The sequence below is a fragment of the Mustela nigripes genome, chromosome 17 (assembly GCF_022355385.1).
Source record: "Mustela nigripes isolate SB6536 chromosome 17, MUSNIG.SB6536, whole genome shotgun sequence".
Lineage (NCBI taxonomy): Eukaryota > Metazoa > Chordata > Mammalia > Carnivora > Mustelidae > Mustela > Mustela nigripes.
In genome coordinates, this window is record NC_081573.1 from 58,092,781 (window position 1) to 58,113,427 (window position 20,647).

The window sequence follows — 20,647 nt, forward strand, 5'->3', positions numbered from 1 at the left end:
GGGGCTTGCTCCTCTACGGTCTCCGTGGGAATACACGCTCGTGCCCCCTCTCCCTGCCGGTCCCCGCCCTCTGTGTCCTCGTGGCACCATCTCCCCTACGAAACCAACGGGTCCCATGGTCACGTGAGTCAGCTCTCGTGGCTTCTGGAGCAGTGGGAAACCCTTCTGCAGATCTGCGCGTTCCCTCCCCCGCCCCACGTGGAGGGCGGTGGGAAGCCAGGAGGGCAGGAGAGGGGGCGGCACAGGCAGCACCTCCCTCCTCGGCTCAGAACCACCTCTGGGGCAGGCGGGGCGGGAGAAGGGCTGCAGCCTGCGGGCGGTCCGAGCACCAAGCGTTACAGAAAGACAGAGCTCGGTGCCCGAGATCATACAGCATGGGAGCCACCGAGGACATGGACGAGGGCAATGCTCGTCACGTAATGCCTCCCGAACGCCACTTCGGACTTTCTGCTTCTCGTCAGCCGTGAAGACAGAAAACAGCTCAACGATAAATGCGTGAAGCAGCAAAACACAGAAACCCAGCCACTCGTTCAGAAGCTGGTGGCACACAGAATCGGAGGCAGGGCTGGGGACAGAACCCTCCCTCTCCTGCCTCGCAGGCAGGACCTCCTGGTCAGGGGCACGTGGCCTGTCGGACAGCTCGCGCGACGCTCACCCGCCAGACCCGGGGCCCTTACCGGGAGGAAGGCTGGACGAACTCAGGCACAAAGTAAAACAGAGCAGCCCGGGTGTCCCAGGCCCGCCACTGCCCCCGGACGAGCACGGGTTAAGAACGGCGACAGGAAGCACCGCGCAGTTCCTTGTCAGCCTCCAACACGCTCTACGACACGCTTTCCATAACCTCTGGCAGCACAATCGCAGAAAGCCTCCAAACCGTGGGGACCTGTTTCGCGGAGACCACTTCCGACACAGGACAGAAGCCGTGAACGCCGTGCCCACGTGCTGGGACTGACAGCCCGGGTCGCACGGAGGCAAGGGTGGCTGTCTCGGGCTGGCTGGGAGACAGCGGCCACAGCGAGCCCCTCAAAGGGCACATCCCCGAGTGGCCATGTGTCCCTAGTGCCCCGGCTTCCGTGCTCCACACCCACAGCACACGCCGCAGAAGCAGGCAGGGCTGAAGGCCACGAGAAACCGCGCGCCCGGCAAAGCAGCTGAGAACGGCCCCGCAGCCGCCAGCAGCCCCGGCCCCGCGGAGCCCGCCAAGGGGGCCGCATTCTCTCGTGGAGCTGAGCACTGCCGCTCACCCGCCCAAGAATTATGGACAAAAAGCTACTCAAACTGATAAAAAAGTGAAGAAAATATCGTGAATCAATTCCCCAAAGACGGACGAGCGGTAAGTTAACAACTGAGCCCGGCACGAGGAACACGGGCGGGCGCCCTGGGCCTGAAGACGCTTTCAACTGAGGACAAATGACCAGGTTCCACATGTGCACGACAAAACCACTTTCGATTGAACGTGACTGAACCCTGTGCCCGCCGAGGCGATGAACGTCTCTCAGAGTGAGCGAGGGACCAGAAAGGACATCAGCCCTCGGCAGCGCTCACAAGGCTCCCCAGTTCCCACTTCGGTAAGCTGAACTCGAACTCCTGCAGCGGCTGCGCTGAGCCGAGGCCACACGCGCCCTCCTCGCACACAGCAGCCTCCAGCGAGCTACCAGCCCGGGCCCGGAGCCGGTCAGAGCCGGCCTGCACAGCCCGGCGTCAGCAGCCTCCTCACACCACCCGCCGCGGCCCCTGGGGAGTGGGGCTCCCTTCCCATCGAAGTCCCAGGCCCCGAAAAGGGTGCTGCCCCGTGACTGAACTCTGCAATCCAGCCGCCTGCTCCAGCACACGAGGAAGCTCTGGTCGGAGCCTGTGACAGCGAAGACAGGGTTCGGGGACTGTGCTGTGTGTGGCCCCAGCCACGGGGCACATGACCCCCGACACTGAAGAATAAAGCCAACGAACCCTACTTTCCATCTATCGTCCTGCGGTCGGTTCTGCCGACGTGCAGCTCTGAGCGGCGGAGCGTGCGGTCCAGATGCGACAAAGCCATCACCAGTGTCCCCGACGGGGTAGAACTACACCAGCAACCACGGTGGAGCCTGGTTCACTGAGGAGCACAAGGACGTGCTCTCCCTGTCCTCCCCCCTCTTCCCAGCTCCGCTAGTCTCGGTCCACCAGACCGAAGACCAGTCCCTCGTAGGGACGACCACGGTCCACTGCCAGCAAGCGGACACCCAGCGCTGCCTCCGAGGGGATCCACAGATGTCCCGGGAGGGGGACGGCATTCCAGACGCTGCACATAGGTGCCACTGAGGGACGACAGGAGAGCAAGCAGGGACACCGGGCTGTCCCAGCGAGCCCAGCGACGCCTTCAACAAAGTCAGTGGTCAGGGAGCGATCGCCGGGCCGGGCTTCTCCGAGAAGGGTCTAGAGAAAAAGGCGAGCTCTTGCCTGCCTTCCGGCACCAGCGAGACTGGCCGCTCGCAGCTCTGCACTCCTGCTCCTCGGAACCCCGGACTTCCAAGAGCTGGAGCAGCATCCCCGTGAACGCAGAATGCCGGTGCAGGACCGGAGCCAGGCCGGAGGTCAAGCTCACTGCCCAGTACCTTACCTTACTTGCTCCCAGGTCTTGGTGGCTAAGTGCAGCACCCAGAGATCCTTGTAGTGGTAGAACTGTTCTCCGTCGGGAGAAGCAAACTCCCCTCCAAATATCCACAGCTGTCCTCCGCCCTGAGGAAGCACCACAGCCTGGAGAAGAGAGAGAGAGGTCAGGGCCGCCATGCGGCGCTCAGCTGGGTCCGCGTCCCGGGACGCCGCAGGGCAGCACACACGGTGGCCGCAGCCAGCACCCATGCTCAGCGATCATCTTCCCCAGTCTGAGGGAAGAGGCCTCAAAAATCCCGCATTCGGCAGATCCTCCGCAGTCCGACACCCACCGCACGTCCCGGAATTCCCAGGAGGCAGACGGATGCAGGCCAGCCCCAGCCCCGTTCCAGCGGACCCAGCAGCGTCAGACGCTCGCAAGGGCTCTACCACGAGCAGACAGAGCGCCTTCTTCTTCTCAAATACGGAGACTAAAGCTGCTGGGCTGCGCGCGAACCCCTTCTCCAGCTGCGTGGGACGAGCATCTTCCACCCCACGGACAAACCAAACACCCGCGTGGGACGCCCACCGCTTCCCGCCACGTACCTCCAGGGACAGACACACAACAGCAAAGGCAAGCGAAAGCGGAGCCAACGGTGCCCTTGGGGCCGCACATCCCGGAGGCTCGGCAGCCGCAGAGCCGAGGGCCCGGGAGAGGACGGAGCGAGGGAGCAAGTGTGACACCACACCTGACGCCTGACGAGGGCGTACTTCCAAGTGTCACTGGGCTGGGGCGTCTGGGCGGCTCCATCGGGGAGCGTCTGCCTGCGGCTAGAGTCGTGGTGCTGGGGTGCTGGGATGGAGCCCCGCACCGGCTCCCTGCTTCTCCCTCTCCCCGCTTCTGCTCCTTCTCTCTCTCTCTCTCTCTCCCCCCACCTGCTTTCTCTCAAATAAATAAATAAAATCTTTAAAAAAAAAAAAAAAAGGGCGTGGTTGGGCTTAGCAGAGTATCCAAGCTCTCAGAGCAGTGGTCCCCGGGCCCGCCTCATACACCCACGCGCCCAGCTGAGGGGGGAGCAGAGTGAGGACGGGAACTCCAGGGCTCAGGTCACTCACATGCCCGAGGTCACCACCTCAATGACGACGAAGAATACCCAGCACCCACGAAATACCAGCAGGAAAGCACACACTCGGGCCACGGCAGACCGGAACCACCGTCCTGGGCGCCCCACGAGAGCGGAAAAAGCAAGTCAAATCATGTAACTAGAAAGCATGTGTCAAAGCAAGTCCACGCCTTCAGGTTTTCCAGAAAAGGGACTCTACCGTGGAAGGGCATGTGCTCCCGGCAGCTAAAGTAAGAGCGAACGCCACTCCCCGGAAAACGACCCACACAGACGCAAACGCACACCGGTTCGGAGGGTTTTAAAGGCGGTCTCTGGACGCGTGGTGCAGGGCTTCCGAGCTCTGGGCTGGTGTGCTGGCGAGGGAGCAGACCGCTCTCTGAACACAAGCTTCGGTGCAGACGGACATGTGCTACGAGTGACACCGGAAGCCCCTGCCCAGACGACCAGAACCCACGCCCTCTTCTCGCCCTGGGGATACCCTGCCCCCACAGCCGTGCCTCACCTCAGAACGCCTGGCCTCTCCGGGAGTTTGCTGCAGGCCACGGGCCATCGGCCACGACCGCCTGAACCCGCGACAGCCACTTCCGTGGCCGCCCAGTGACGGGGAGTCCTGCCCCCTGGAGCTCTAGTTCGATGACACTCCACCGGAGAGGTGGCGCGGTCCTAAGGACGGTGGCGACCCGGCTGACTGCAGGGTGCGGTGCACCGGTCTGCAAACAGTGTGGCCAGGGGACAACTTCACGGAAACAGGCTGTGCACACACCCTGCAAACCTGGCCTGTGGCAGAGCAGAGGCTGGGCCGGTCTCCTGCGATCACCAACCACGGGCAGTCAGCCACGAAGTCGACACCACAGGAGCATCCGTCACACCAGGGGGGGGCCCTCTGGCCCGGGAGCTCCGAAGCAGGGGCCACCGTGGCAGGCCGTGCAGCAGGGGGGGGACTAGGTCCGGAAAGAAAGCGCTCACTGGCCGGGTCGGCAGTGGCTCCCAGCAGGCTCTGTCCCCGGGCACCCCTGGGCACCCCAGAGCTCCTGCGGCAGCGCCCTGAGCCACTTCAGGACGCTGCAGAACTGTGGCCGTCACCAAGCCACTGTGGCCCTGCACTAACTCGGGAGTCCTGCGGACGCAGTCAGGGTGACACAGTACCCGTCTCCACACAGAGGACCACCCTGTGAAGAGACGAGCCCGCTTCCTCGCACTCTGAAATGCCAACGCATGTGCAGGGAAGACACTGACCATTTCCAATCATTACAGCACATGTCCTGATCCGCTGAGACCCAAATCTGACAATTTTCGGAGTTAGTGGGGTTGGCAGGCCCATCAGGCTGCACATTACAACAGCGCCTCGAGCTACCACATTACAGACAGTGCACGCCCCGCGGGTCTGACGGCTGGGCCAGCTAGCAGGAAGTACAGATGTGCAGGAACGTGTGTCTGTTTTTGTTAAGATTTTACTTATTTGAGAGAAAGAGAGAGCACACGCGCACACACGAGCGTGCAAGCACAAGCCAGGACGGTGGAGAAGCGGACACCCCGCGGAGCAGGGAGCCTGACACAGGACTTGATTTCAGGACCCGGGATCATGACCTGAACTCAAGGCAGATGCTTCACCAACTGAGCCACCAGCTGTCCCCAAGTCACGTGTTTAGACAAGAGATATGAAAATGGACAATGGACTTACTCTGCTTTTTAATTCTTTTCATTTTTTCATAATGAATCTTTATCACTTACATGGTAAGTTTTTTCAATCTACTTTTTTTTTTTTTAAAGATTTTATTTATTTATTTATTTGACAGAGAGAGATCACAAGCAGGCAGAGAGGCAGGCAGAGAGAGAGGAGGAAGCAGGCTCCCCACTGAGCAGAGAGCCCGATGCGGGACTCGATCCCAGGACCCTGAGATCATGACCTGAGCTGAAGGCAGAGGCTTTAACCCACTGAGCCACCCAGGCACCCTCAATCTACTTTTTAAAAGATCTATTTGACACTGATATGAGGAGTCTGAGAAAGAGACAGAATCACAGGGGAAGGGAGGGAAAGTGAGACAAGAGGAACCCGGAGAGGGGGACCACCCATGAGACACTCTTGGTCTCGGGACGCAGACTGAGGGCTGCTGGAGGGGAGGGCGTGGGGGGAGCGGGGAGGGACTGAGGGGAGCGCGTGAGCTGTAAGACTGCTGAATCACAGACCTGGACCCCTGAAACAAGTAACACATGGTACGTTAATAAATAAATCATCGGGGCGCCTGGGTGGCTCAATGGGTCAAGCCGCTGCCTTCGGCTCAGGTCATGATCTCAGGGTCCTGGGATCGAGTCCCGCATCGGGCTCTCTGCTCAGTGGGGAGCCTGCTTCCTCCTCTCTCTCTGCCTGCCTCTCCGACTACTTGTGATTTCTCTCTGTCAAATAAATAAATAAAATCTTTAAAAAATAAAAAAACAAAATAATAAATAATAAATAAATAAATAAATAAATAAATCATCTACTTGAGAAGGTGTGTGTGCACATGGGGCAGAGGGAAAAAATCCCACACAGACCCCACCAAGGGCAGAGCCCAATGCGGGGCTTGATCCCATGACCCCAAGGATCAAGACCTGTGCCAAAACCAAGAGTCAAACACTTAACCGACTGAGCCAGCTAGGCGCCTCACTTTTTTCTGTCATTTTGGGGGAAAAAAAGAAGTCAAAGTCCATGCAAGTAGAGCTCGGTCTGTCATGCCGCATCCCCACTGGCCTGCAACGGCAAGCCCAGCCCAGTGGGAACCCCGGAGGCTGCACAGAGGCAGGCTCATGGTCCATGACCTCGGAGCTGCATTTAAGCCGCTCCTCGAAGACTGTGGGCACCACGAGGAGAGCTCGCACACGGCCAAGAGCAGGCTACGGCTCTAACGACCCAGGTGTTAAACCCGCCCTTCTAACCCAACGGACCACCGCGCAGCGGAGCAGTCCCGCTTCCCCGACCCCATCCACAGGGGAGCACTGGACCATCCACGAAGGAGCTGTAACCAGGCAACAGGAGGGGCAGCCGTGCTCCTAAGAGTCTGCGATCGGGCGGGATGAGCACGTCGACTCTGGGGGCACTTTCTGCCCCTGCTGCAGGGAAAGCAGCCCCAGGACAGGTGGTCTTCCTGAGCCGCGGAGACAAAGGTCACAGTTCAGGGACGCTGAGGGCTGCAGTCTGCAGGGCAGGGAGCTGGGGAGAGAGCACGCTGTGAATCCACACGGGGACCCCACTGGGGCCTTCCAACCCAAGCAGCACAGCTGCGAGGCGGGACTGCTGGCGGCCGGGCAAAGAGCTGCGGGCAAAGCTGAACGCCTGCGAACAGCCTGCGCTTACCAGGGGCTCGGGGCCCAGCCAATTCCAACCAGACAAAGCGAAATGTGTCGCTGAACACCAGGGCATTCAGTGGAGATCCTGGAAAGGCCACAGCCTGGAGCTAGGCCAGACAGAGGGAAAGCCTCGGAAGATCACGGCAATCTGCGAGTGACAGAACCGCGGGCCAGGACCGACCTCGTCCTTCACCGACAGGAGGACAAAATCCAGACGGCCAGCGGGTAGCATGCGCCCGTCTACCCAGCTGCTGCCGCGCGCCAGCAGCACCCTCTGGTGTCTGACCAGCAGCTGACCACAACATTCCTGGGAGGAAAACGAAACCCCTTAGAAGAAGAAAAGTCAGAGCAGAAAGAGGCCCAGAAGCGAGATGAGAACACGAGGACGCAGAGCAGGTGCAAACACGTAGGGACTTACAGGAAAAATGAACACAACAGACAGACATGGGAAAGGTTGTCAAAAACAAACACCCTCGGTGGAAAACACCATTTGTGAAAGAAAGACTGCGCAGGTTCAGGGCATATCCACTGGGAAGGGCAATAAACACGACCCAAAATGAAGCCAAAAAGAAAAAGGCTGCCGGAAGGCACAGACTCACTGACTACTAGACAACACGAAGCAGCCTAACGTACACCTCGCCGGGCCCCCAGAACACCACGAGGGACCTCAAAACCCAGCTGCTAAAACGCCAACAGCAAAGAGAAAATCTTTCAAGCAGACTTAGAGGAGGAAACAGACACGTTAGATACGGGAGAGCAAGATAAAAATGACCAGTAACCTCTCATTGGAGCAGTGGAAGCCAGAAAACGGAACATCTCTCATCTCTAGCACGCATATCGTGTAAAACCAAAGTAAAACCAGACATTTCCACTTAGAAATAAAGCTGAAGGGTGCCTGGGCGGCTCAGTGGGTTAAGCCTCTGCCTTCGGCTCAGGTCCTCAGCGGGGAGCCTGCTTCCCCCCCTCTCCACCTGCCTCTCTGCGGGCTTGTGATCTCTCTCTGTCACATAAATGGAATCTTAAAAAAAGAGAAACACATAAACATTTAGACAAACGTATAAATGAAGAGAAACAAATCAGTGAGCCCCTGTCAGGGAAAGAGGAACAAGTATAAGAAATTCTGAACTAAACACAGCTTCTGTTTGGGCTCCAGGGTTGAGATTCTTAAGTCACACAAAACTTTCTCCACCTTTTAAGAATGATTTCAAAACTCCTACATGAGAAGTACTAGGCAATCACCTTCCTACCAACCTCAAACCAGACCCAGCCTTCAAAGACTAGAACCTAACACAACCCCAGTCATCCGAAAAAAGGAGGAAATTCAAGTCAAAGAAAAGCAGCAGAGGGCATGTGGCGAGAACGCGCTCACACACGCAGGCCGCGCGCCGCCGGCTCCCTCCAGCACACGCAGCCCCGGGAGAGAAGCCCTTCCGGGGCACCAGATACAGACAAAGCAGGATAAATTCTACATCTGCACTTCCTGCTCAACTACTCTTTTTGAGGTTCTTAAGAGAAAAGATAATAAAGAAAATTTCCCTTCACTTGCCACCCCCAGAGATGAAGAAAACGGGTCTGAGGACAAAGTAGATTCATCTTCCCTTTTTCCCTCGTCTGGGAAAGAAAAGAAGTCTGCGCAGTGCCGGTCGGGAGGCGCCCCGGTGCGTTCCTGATGCTGCTGAAACGGAACGCCTTAACAGGGTTTTCTACGGGCGACCCGTGTGCACGCCTGCACCGAGACGCACGGCAAGGACGTCACGCGACTGCACAAGCACACCCTCCGCCAGGCGCGCTTACGAGTCCCGTCGCTTCAAGTAACCTGCCCCACGCGGACATGTCTAATCGACGGTGAGGAAAAACCACCCACAGCTTGTATCAAAGCAACTAGGGGAAAACCGAAACAGAAAAGTTTCTAGTCTACGGAAAGAGGAAGGAGCAAAGTGGCTCGTTCGGGAGTTCGCGACAGGATCTTAAAACTCCCGCCCAGAAGTTTCAGTCTCGTCCAAGTCAAATTTCCAATCTCTTTCTATTTCGTAACTGTTGAGTGAGTGACAGGGAAACTGCTTCGGAAGGGGTCTAATCCAGGTCACGATCTGTGCCACATGTCTCCAAAACTGATTCTCGTGAGGGTCACTGCCAGTTAAAGCTGTCCGCAGAATTAACACGCCGGACTCTAAAATGTCCCGCAGCAGAAGAAAAAAACGTATTTCCCAGAAGACAGCCATAAAAGACACATTCTCGTCAAAACATAACACAAAAGTAATACGTTCAGGACCCAGTAAGGAAATCTTCCAGAGTTTACGTTTTGAAACGAAGTCCAGCACTAACGAAATGACCTCCTGTGGTATCCTCAGATACGGAGTCCTCTTATGGAAGACATCGAGGCAGAGGCCGGACCACCGGGCAGCTCCTCAGGGCAGGCCCGGCCGGCCGGCACGCCCGCACACACACACCGCGGCCCGGAAGGAACTGCTGAAACCGTCACCCGGGCCTCATGAAGACAAAGCTGGGCCTGCTGACGGCGGACGGCACGGCACCCTGCTCCGGGGGCGAGGCGAGGCCGGCCTTGCCCGCACCTCGCTCTGACCTGTCCCATGAGGCCTGCTTATTGCTGCAGATCTGGAATGAAGTCATGTCGGGAAAACCCCAAACTCCCCAGTCTCCCTCCAAATGCCAAAAACAAGCCCATCAGAATCCGAAGGATCAGACTCCGAATGGACGTTACAGCAGCTTCAGCTTCGTGAAAGCGCGAGTCCAAAAAACACACGACGCCCTCGGGATCAGAGTAACACGAGACATGGGGCGTCACCATCAGGAAAGGCAAATTGTTCTTTTCTGTCGCCATATCCCAGCCCCGGAAGGGTGCCTCGCATGTGAAAGATGCCTCCTGCTTCCTGAGGGAGCAAGCCGGGAGCCCCGCAATGCCCGCTCACCCTGTCGGAGACGCCACTACTCACACGGAGGCCGACACTTTCTGCAGCTCCGGGCGCCACCGTGACTTCTGCCGTCTCAGGAGAAAGGCCTCCCGTGCATCACCCTCTCTCCAGAAATTACCTGCTGCTCACTGAGGCGCGAGGCTGATGTTTTAACCGTCACCGTCTGCTACTTTAGGCAAGAACACCTCGTGTTTCGTGTACGACTTTGGCAGAAACCAGCCAGGGACCAAGAAGACATGATTTCACGACCGCCACCTCCCTGCCGTCTGTCCCCACAGTTCTCAGTGGTCCCTCCTGCTGGCGGTGGCGGCCTCACGATCTAGGCAGAGCCGTGTGGACGCGCCCTCCCCTCCTCCAGGGAACGGGGTGCCGAGGGGTGAGCTACTGAAGCCTGCACACGTCCGGCCGCACACCCAGCAGCGCCACAGCCCTTTCCTGCCTCTGTGATCTCACAGAAAAGTCACGTAAACTCTCCAATTACACACTGAAGTCCACCTCACCCCGCAGAACTCCAGAAGCAGCAGAGAAAGAAGAGTGTGCATGCGGCCTTCCTCCCCGCACACCCCGCCACCGTGAGAAAGAAGATTAAGAACGTGGCCGCTGACATCACACTGAACGCGCCGGTCAGAAGGAAGGTTCTAGGTCTCAGAATTCAATGTTGTAGAACTCGGACTGTAATGACCTTCAGGCCAAAGACTTTACAACCAATGTTCTGTTTCCTGTGGCTCTACTTCACTGGGAAATTCGGAGAGAACAGCAAACCAACCTTCACTACAAAGACATTATTTAGTCCCAGACTAGCAAAGTTTTCCCAAGGCAGGCACGTGAATCAGAGCCTGCCCCGTACTCCGGCAAAGTCACTGCATTTAAAAATCACAAAGGCTTTTACACTAATTCTTCAAGAATGCAGTTAGTAACTGTGGTTAAAACAGCTAAGAGGGGCGCCTGCGTGGCTCAGTGGGTTAAGCCTCTGCCTTTGGCTCAGGTCTTGATCTCAGGGTCCTGGGATGGAGTCCCGCATCAGGCTCTCTGCTCAGTGGGGAGCCTGCTTCCCTCTCTCTCTCTCTGCCTGCCTCTCTGCCTACTTGTGAGCGCTCTGTCAAATAAATAAATAAAATCTTTTTTAAAAAAAATTAAATAAATAAATAAATAAATAAATAAATAAAATAAAATAAAACAGCTAAGAATACAAACGCAAAAGCAGCCCGAGCCCACATCACATCCTGCGGGCCAGAGAGGGACTGCTCCATGAGAATGTGAGCGCTCTGCGGGTTCAGGACTGCACGGTGGTACGTGGGAGGGCTGGGGACATGGAGAGACCACGGCTGGGACAGGACAGGACTTGTCCTCAGCCTGCAGGCCTGGGGCAGATCACACGTTCTCAAGAACTGAGGGTCTCTGGCAAACAGATCAAACTTCAACATCCGTGACCTAGGGGTACCTGGGGACTGTCAGTTAAGCATCTGCCTTTGCCTTAGGTCATGGTCCCAGGGTTCTGGGATCAAGTTCTGCATTAGGCTCCCTGCTTGGCGGGGAGCCTGCTTCTCCCTCCGCCTGCCGCTCCCCTGCTTGGCCTCTCTCTCTCTCTCTCTGCCAAATAAATAAAAGCTTTAAAAGAAAAAAAATGCATTATTTATTAAAACCCAAGCTTACGAAGATCTGACGGCTAAACCTGCAAGTACACCCTTCTTTTCCACAAGACAAACCAGTCCAAACGCCTCCCGGTCTCGGGTGCAGCTCAGGCAGCCAAGTCCTCTTCTCAGAACCGGTTTCAGACCTGCGGGTGCCCGTGAGCTAAGAACCCGATAAAGGATCCCCACGTGCCGTGGGGGGATGCTTCCCTCGCACCAAGGCAGGCTCGCACAACCTTCTCTCTCCAGGTTGAAAACACATCACTTGTTCCAATTATTCCCTGCACCCTGACATTGGTCCAAGTCCGGACTTAGGACAGTAACAGAGCAGACCAAGGGCCCTTGCTCGTGGAGTTACAGAACCGGACAGCAGCAGCTCTGGCAGAGCTCCCCGGGGTGAGCAGAAACCAGTGACAACAAGCTGACATCAGCCGCTTCGTGATCTCTGGTTACGATTCGCTCCTTAGCAACGACGTCAGGACACTCGGTTTCTCCCGAGGAACTCCTCTCTCTGACCACCAGGTCTGGGGCCTGCGGGAGCCTCTCACTCCGATGGAGGATGGGCGTGCTGCCACGTGGCTGCGGTGTGCTGGGCACCACACGAGGAAGACCGACCGGGCCTCTTTCCCACGCTCTTCGACCGCCTGGAGACAGTGCTCGACACCATCTCGTAAGTGAACACGCTAAAGAGCAGAAGCTTCTCAACGCATCCAAACGGGGACAGCAAGCGCACCCACGTGTCAGCCCCCACCCTTCCGAACCAGGCCGCGTGTCGTCCGCCAACCCCACGCGCACAGAACACAAGGATCCCAGGCCAGGAAGAAGGCAGAGCGTCAGCACGGACACGTACCTGGTGCGCACAGCGTCTCGGAGGTGGGTTGGGGATCTCCACTCGGGTCCAGGCGTCCTTCCTGATGTTGTAGGTGTACAGGTCGTTATACATAAACGTCTGCCAAAGGAAGAGGGACTCTGTGTCATCCGTGAAGCCTCCAACCAAGCAACAGTAAGTGGAAAGCGGGACCTCAATCACCAGCTTTCCCCAGGAAACACGTTTCCTAATGCCACGTAAATCCCACCAGTGCGGGAAGCCTGCGGCTGGGCCCCCTGCGTCCCTGGGATAATGACAGCCACGCCCAGCAGTCCCTACGGTACCCAGATCCTTTCCTGCCCCGCAAGTCACCTCTCAGAGTCCAGCCTGGCTCTTAAAGGCGTGAGAGTTCGGAGCTCTGAACTCCGCGTGGAGTTCAGGCTCACAGGGATCCTCGCGCGGAGGAAGCCAACCCACGTTCTCCTAATGCTTCCTACGCGATGCCGAAACGCTGGCCTCTCTGGCCCGCTCAGAAACAAAGCTGAGCTCGTCACTCTACCGCACTCTCCTCCACTTTCCCAAACAACTCTGAGCCCCATCACGTGCTCACGAATCATCAACCCAAAGGGGCAGAAGAGCAGCGACTCTGAAGCTCACGGGAGGAGCCCGGCGGCCTCTCAAGGACAAGGTCACGAGCCGGTCCTGCAGGCTCAGGACGTGGGACCAGTGCAAATCTGCTATCACCGCTTTAAACTAATTTTACTCAAAACGAGACCCGTGAAAATTTGAGGAGGAAAGAAAAAAATATAATATATACTTTACTTTTTGGCCATTGAAATATTCACCTCCGAAAAGGATTAACTCATCTTTCTCGGGATGAGCCGAGAGGGAGGCATGTAACCTGCAAGAGACAGAGGCAGCAGTTCACCACACACTCCGGCCCGTGGCCCCCAGCCCAGAGCCGCCTCCCTTCCGCCAGAGGCCGCATCACCTCCCCAGACTCCTGTGCAACACAAGCCTGGCAACGGGAACGGAGACTAAGGCCCCCATCCCTTAAAATCAACGTCGCGGCCACAGTACGAGGGGGCCCCCGAGCTGAGTGACTCACACAGCTTTTGGGTGGAAACCATCAAGCAGTGAGGAGTCCAGGTGCCCCTAAGGTACGTGCCGAGTTTCCCACAGCTGACCCGTTCCACGGGCCCGTCCTCTTAAGTCACAATCAAAACTGTTTGTCAGGACACCTGGGTGGCTCAGTTGTTAAGCATCTGCCTTCAGCTCGGGTCATGATCTCAGGGTTGTGAGATCGAGCCCTGTGCTCCGTGTGGAGTCTGTCTGAGATTCTCTCTCTCCCCCTGCCCCTCCCCTTGCTCATGCTCTCTCTCTGTAAAATAAATAAATCACTTTTTTTTTTTTTTAAGATTTATTTATTTGACAGAGAGAGATCACAAGCAGGTAGAGAGGCAGGCAGAGAGAGAGGAGGAAGCAGGCTCCCTGCTGAGCAGAGAGCCCGATGCGGGACTCGATCCCAGGACCCTGAGATCATGACCTGAGCCGAAGGCAGCGGCTTAACCCACTGAGCCACCCAGGCGCCCTAAATCACTTTTTTTTAAAGATTTTATTCACTTATGACAGAGAGAGACCACAAGAGAGGGAACACAAGCACGGGGGAGTTGGAGAGGGAGAAACAGGCTTCCCACTGAGCAGGGAGGGCTTGATCCCAGCACTCTGGGATCATGACCGGGGCTGATGGCAGACGCCTAATGACTGAGCCATCCAGGCACCCTGATCAATCTTTAAAAAAAAAGGGGGGGGGGGGGACTACGCTGTGGAGTACAGTCTGACAGTTAAAAACACAGAATTAGCACATGACCCAGCAATTCCACTGCCGGGTGTGTACAGAAAAAACCTGCAAACACTAACGGAGCAGAAGCCCGCAGGCCAAGTTCAGTACAGCGTGCCCGTCCGTCAGCAGTCCATCAACACCCGGACGTGCTCCATCCGTACAGCGGGACACGACTCAGTCTTAAAAAGGAACAGAGTTCAGATTCACGCTACAACAGCATGAACCTTGAGGACGTTACGCGAAGGGAAAGAGGCCAGACACAAAAGGAGGGCCACTGTGTGACTCCGTGACTCCACGTCTATCAGAAACTGGGACGTCAGGCTCCCGGGGGCCGAGAGGAGGGGCCTCGGGAGAGACATCCCCGGGTCCAGAGCATCGGGAGTGTTAGGAATCCCAGAGACTGCACGGTTAAAAATGGATGAGATGGAAAATTCTATATTAGATATATTTTACCACAATTTTTTTTAATTTCAAAAAAAAAAAATCTGTTTCTCAAAGTTTTTTTTTTAGATTATTTATTTATTTGACAGAGAGAGATCACAAGTAGGCAGAGAGGCAGGCAGAGAGAGGGGGGAGGAAGCAGGCTCCCCTCGGAGCAGAGAACCCAATGCAGGGCTTGATCCCAGGACCCTGAGATCATGACCTGAGCCAAAGGCAGAGGCTTTAACCCACGGAGCTCCCCAGGCACCCCATGTTTCCCAAAGTTATTTAACCCCAAATCTTTTTTCCCTTAACACCTATTAAAATTTTCTACGTAAAATTAACAAGCACAGCCGGTAACAGTAATCCGAGTGAGGGCCAGAGCCCCCACAGGTGCCCGCAGGGTCCCCGCCCCCCCACAGCAGGCCACGCCGCCCCCCCAGCCCTGCACCTGCCCCGCTGCTGCTCCTGGGTTACGGCCCTCGCTTCCGCAGTCCACTCCCTCGCCGCCAATACGCAGGGACACGTGCACTCACAACACCCAGTCATGTTCACGGCTTTTCCCAGAACGTGACGGAGGAGGAGAAGGGACGTGACCGCGGTGACTGACTGAAAAGTCTCACTCTACCCCAGCTCCGTCACAAACAACTCCCGGCTGACACGGAAGCACCAAGGTTCCTAATTATATCCTAACACTAAACCTGGCTTTTTAGGCACATTACCTCAGGAAAAGTTTTTAAAGGTCAGCAAAAGGCGGGAGAGGGGCCGGTTCACATTCAGAATGGCTTCCCTCGGGGATGCCGTAGGTACGAAGCCTTCACCATGTCACGGACTGGCCCGCCTTCGCCACTCCGAGGACGGCGTGCGTCGACCACGCGGTAGTGCTGTGTGGCCCCGGGGTAAGAAGCCGAACACAGGAAGAGTGCGCCCCGCTCCCTGACGCTGCTCTTCGCTGAAGACAGGGACACCGCACAACTCGGGGCGCTGCTGGACAGCACTGCGTCCCCTCGTTCTGCACATGGGCCACCAAGTCGTCCCCCCACCTCTGGACAGGGGAGACTAACCCCAGAGGCACGACCGGCAGCTCCCTCCGGATGTGCTGGACCGTGGGCCTCCACTTGGGCTGGTGGCAGCTCTAGGAAAATTCATCTCATTTCTTTTTTTTTTTTAAGATTTTATTTATTTATTACAGAGAGAGCGTGAGTAAGAGAGAGCACGAGAGAGTAGAAGGTCAGAGGGAGAAGCAGACTCCCCACGGAGCTGGGCGCCCGATGCGGGGCTCGATCCTCCAAGGATCACCACCTGAGCCGAAGGCAGTCGCTTAACCGACTGAGCCACCCAGGTGCCCCAAGATTAATCTCATTTCTGACAACAATACTAGTGAGATTAATTTTTATCCTGAGAGAACGGAAGCAAATCATTTCTCAACCAAACCAAATAGTCTTGTGTGCTTGTGAAGTTAATGTTTTTCCCCTTCTCTGAAGAATGTGGTATCTTTTCTAGGGTTTGGCCTTTCCTGATTCCTGACTCACCGCGTTCCGGGTTTTCCCTGCTAGCGTGTCAGTAGCAAATATGAGAATTACAGGCCCTGAATCCACTTGTAACAGAGCAGCGGTTCAGAAGCCAGGAGGACAGGAATTGACACCAAAGAGTAAGAAAGAGGAAAACCAAAGCTCATTCTGGCTCATTCCAAGTATGTGAAATCCTGCAGAAGACTCTCGAGTTCTCCACATAATTTATAAATTCATTTGAAGGGGCGCCTGGGTGGCTCAGTGGGTTAAAGCCTCTGCCTTCAGCTCAGGTCGTGATCTCAGGGTCCTGGGATCAAGCCCCGCATCGGGCTCTCTGCTCCGCGGGGAGCCTGCTTCCCTCTCTCTCTCTGCCTGCCTCTGCCTACTTGTGATCTTTCTCTCTGTCAAATAAATAAATAAAATCTTTAAAGAAAATTTCATTTGAAATGGCTTATACACGCTTTTGTTCGAAAATCACACCTGTCATTACAAACAAACAGCAACAAGAGACTATGCCTGTGACACTTCTGAAACGTTTCAAGGAACCTAAGAGTTCGCTGGGGCAACACTCCCGTGCAAGACTGTGACCAACTGGACAGCTCTCGAGTGGCGTTCCCTGCAGAGCAGCCAAGGGGGAACACCGTTTCTGTGTTTCCTGTGACAACAGAGCTGAAAAGCCTCACTCCCATTCTTCAGGAGGAAAGTGAAAAACTGTGTTATAGGAACTTGTCTGAAAGGGGAACAGGTTTTAATGAGGAAAACATACCACGTGCCTGGTTATTTATGGGAAACATGCTCCCAGGGCGCTTGGAGGGGCTCAGTCATTAAGCGGCTGCCTTCAGCTCAGGTGACGATCAAGCCCCCTGTTGTCAGGCTGCCCGGTGGGTGGTTCTGCCTCTCCCACTCCCACTCCCCCCTGCTTGTGTTCCCTCTCTCACTGTGTCTCTCTGTCAAATAAATAAATAAAATCTTTAATAAAGAAAACATGGTGCCAATTTAAAGTGACTTTCCAATATAGGCAAGAAATCTATCAGCTGCTCGAAGAGTCCTGCCAACATACCTTGGTGAAGGCGGGGGGCATGGTGTCTCCACAATCTGAGTCTTTGCGGCATCCAGTGTCTGGAAATGGGCGATCAGAGCTTCAAGGTCTTCCTGTAGACAGACAAGTAGTCACACCTGAGACGTGGTTTTAAACTTGGCGCCAACCTGCCAGCCCTGTCTGACCCGCCCAGGGTCCAGTCACATCTGGGGATGAGAACACGCGCCCCCATATCAGGGACACAGACTCTGACACCTGCAAAAACACTCAGAGCTTGACCCTACAGGCAACTTTCTCGGAAGCCCAGAGAGAGGCACACACTGCGTGTACCACCTCATTCCAAACCCCAGCGTCCCCACCAAGGGCCTCCCATTCAGACAAGCCCTCCCCGACTTCTGCCAACACTTTCAACCGCTTCTCACACGGCCACGCCTGGCCACCCCGCCGCACACGCTGCTGGCTGCAGAGCAGCGTCTGAGAGGTCCCTGCTCACTTACTCACTTTGTCCTCACCTCCCTCCCACCAAAGTGATAAAAGGTGAGCCCCAAGCAAGACTGTCTGCCGAGAGCCGTGCCTGCATGGCGAGCATGCAGCAGCCGGCAGCAGCAGCCGGCAGCCGCAGCCGAGCTGGGTACGAAGGGCTCCGCTCCTACAGCTGCCGGAGCAGATTTAGAAGGGAAGACGCCAATCTACCTGCCCAGCAGGACGGCACCAAAACCTGGCCTTCCTATTCCCAGTCGAGTCCTACCCCTGCATCTGCCAGTGACCACACACGCGAGCAACATGTGACCCGTGCATCATGGGAAAGCTCCCTTCCGTCCTCACGCTCTTCTTCAACGCTCTCCTCCCCTCGCTCACGCAGGGATCCACATGTCCCCGCCTCCTCCTGCCCTGCTTCTCTCTCTCTCCAAACCCGAGCCCTCGTGCCCCAGTTCCAGCTTCCACAATGTCGTTCCTGAACCTAAAAACCATCCTGCCCATTTCATCTCCCACCCCACCTCCTGGCTCCAAGCTGCACAGGCTGCCTTAGCTCCTTTTTTTTTTTTTTTTTTTTTTTAAATTTATTTGACAGACAGAGATCACAAGCAGGCAGAGAGGCAGGCAGAGAGAGAGGAGGAAGCAGGCTTCCTGCTGAGCAGGGAGCCCGACGCGGGGCTCGATCCCAGGACTCTGGGATCATGACCTGAGCCGAAAGCAGAGGCTTTAACCCACTGAGCCACCCAGGTGCCCCTGCCTTAGTTCCTTTCATCAAAACGCCACGTTCCTCAGCCTGAATAGCCGCCTGCAGCCCTCCGCCTCTCCTGTGTGTACCCATGAGCCCCGAGGAAGCACCCACTTTCTGGGACAGAGGGCGCCTTACTCTCACGCATTTCCTTATACTCTTACGGCACGTAAACACACCCCCAAGCAACAGGTATGAATTATCGTTTCACACGTTTCAACTTCACATAGCCGGCATCGGAGTGTGAATTTGCCTGCAAACCTGCTATGTGGCTCGATGCTGCTGAGTGAAGTCGGACGCCCAGACTCCTCTCCTGTTCACCGCGGCAGAGGTTCTGCTGCAGCTCAGCTTCTCCACTCATCCTGCTGCTGCTGAACATGTGGGTCAAATCCAATGGTTTGTTTTCACAAAACTACCGTGGTCATTTTTGTGAAATGTTTTTGTGTAGCTGGAAGTTTCTCCAAGGTAAGCCTTCAAGTGCGTAACTGCTTCGTGGCAGCTCACTCTTCTCGATAGGGACAAAATAGGGTCCAAAACGGCTCTGCCAATTTTCACCCTCACGGCGGTCTTCAAAAGCACCCACTATCCTGCCACTTCTATGTGAGCAGATGCCTGAAGGCTCTCCTATCGACCACCACATCCCCCATGCAAAACCGCTGCCTCGGGCCGGCAGGACAAACTACTGACCCACTGGGACGTTAGGGAGAGCTGGCCGAAGGGACCACCCGTCAGGAGTCCCGTTACTCCAGAGTGCCTGGCCCAGTGTCCTTCATAAAGAGACTACCTTCAACACGCACAGCGTGGAAGCGGGAGCAATGTGTGTGACACCCAAGTGAAGTTGTCACCAGGTTCACGAGTTCTGCGGGAGGCAGAATTCCCAGCTGTCCCCAAGATGCTCCCCTCAGGCCCCAGCCAGGAAACGACGGGGCGCACACTCGTGATGAGATTACCTATGTGACACAACTGACTTTAAGAAAGGGAGAATATTGGGGCTGGGGGGCTCAGTGGGTTGAGCCGCTGCCTTCGGCTCAGGTCATGATCTCAGGGTCCTGGGATCGAGCCCCGCATCGGGCTCTCTGCTCAGCGGGGAGCCTGCTTCCTCCTCTCTCTCTGCCTGCCTCTCTGCCTGCTTGTGATCTCTGTCTGTCCAATAAATAAATAATCTCTAAAGGTGCCCCGCAACCTATCTTCCCCACGCAGGCCCGTGTGGTCCCCCGTGAGGCACGGAGACGCGGAGGCTGCACCGACAGTCAGGCTCCTCCGAGGCCTTCCAGCCAGCTGCGGCGGAGAGGAGGTGCAAACCCAGGCCTGGGGCTGCCCGGCCGGTGCAGGCGACCTGCGAGGAACCGTCCGCCGAGCGCGGCGGAGGCGGAAGGAAAAGCCGACCCCGTTACTGCACAGACCGGGAGACGCAGACAGGAGCGGCTCTGAAGAAGGGGCGGCGCGGAGTCGGAGCTGGGACCCGGGGACACCTGGTCGCACGGCCGCTGGGCGCCGCGTCCCCGCTGAGTCGCCGCCGAGTCCCGCCGTCCGCCCGCGCGCCCCAGCTGCCGCGCCCGCTCGCGGTGCGGACCGAAGCCCGGGCCGTCGGAAAGCACCGCCACAGGGAGCGGGGCGCTGAGCTCAGCCCGGCCGCTCCGCAGACCCGGCCGGGGCAGGACGCCGAGACCGGGAGAGACGGAAAGGAGACGGCGCGGGAGAGGCGCGGCGGCGGTCGCGGCACCCGGCGGCGGTCGCGGCACCCGGCGGCGGTCGCGGCACCCGGCGGCACGCGCCCTCGGAAGCCCGCGGCTCGGGCGGCAGTGCGGCTCGCCCAGCCCCTCTCGAGGGAGGGCCACTCGGCCGCAAGCGTGTCGCCTCCAGGTCGCAGACCGCGCGGCGCCTCCCGGCCGAGGGGAGCCCGACGGGACCCGGGACCCCGGCGGCGGGCGGCGGGCGCGCGGAGTCACCTCCTTCTTCCGCGAGCGCTTCGACACCTTCTTCTCCAACTTGGCGGCGGTCTTCTCGGCCCCGCGGCCCTTCTTCTCCTTCTTGCCCTTCCTGCCCATCGCGCCGGTCCGCGGTGGTACCGGGACTCCCCGAGCGGCGGGCGGCGCAGCGCGGCGCGCCGGAAGTACGCGCTCGCCGGGCCGGCGCGCGGAGACGCGTCACTTCCGCCCCGCCCGCGCGCGCTTCCGGCCGGCGGGCCGGCACTCACGTGGCCGCGGGCGGTGGAGATCCCGGA

The 20,647-nt window shown here is 57.2% G+C and overlaps 1 protein-coding gene across 3 annotated transcripts in view; it reads right to left on the minus strand.

Annotated features, from left to right (window-relative positions):
* Positions 1-20,539, minus strand: part of KLHDC4 (kelch domain containing 4) — a 43,316-nt gene extending 22,777 nt beyond the window's left edge. The window contains exons 1-5 of one of the 3 annotated variants that reach the window (XM_059382252.1): positions 20,373-20,539; positions 17,223-17,314; positions 13,211-13,289; positions 12,431-12,529; positions 2,597-2,733 (exon numbers count right to left, since the gene is read on the minus strand). In XM_059382252.1, coding sequence (XP_059238235.1) covers positions 2,597-2,733; positions 12,431-12,529; positions 13,211-13,289; positions 17,223-17,314; positions 20,373-20,471 — 506 coding nt within the window. In that variant the 5' untranslated portion in view covers positions 20,472-20,539. Of the gene's footprint in view, positions 1-2,596; positions 2,734-12,430; positions 12,530-13,210; positions 13,290-17,222; positions 17,315-17,894; positions 17,972-18,684; positions 18,780-20,372 lie in introns of those variants that run through there. The other 2 variants (XM_059382253.1, XM_059382254.1) reach the window with 2 other exon arrangements.
* Positions 20,540-20,647: the final 108 nt, after the last annotated feature.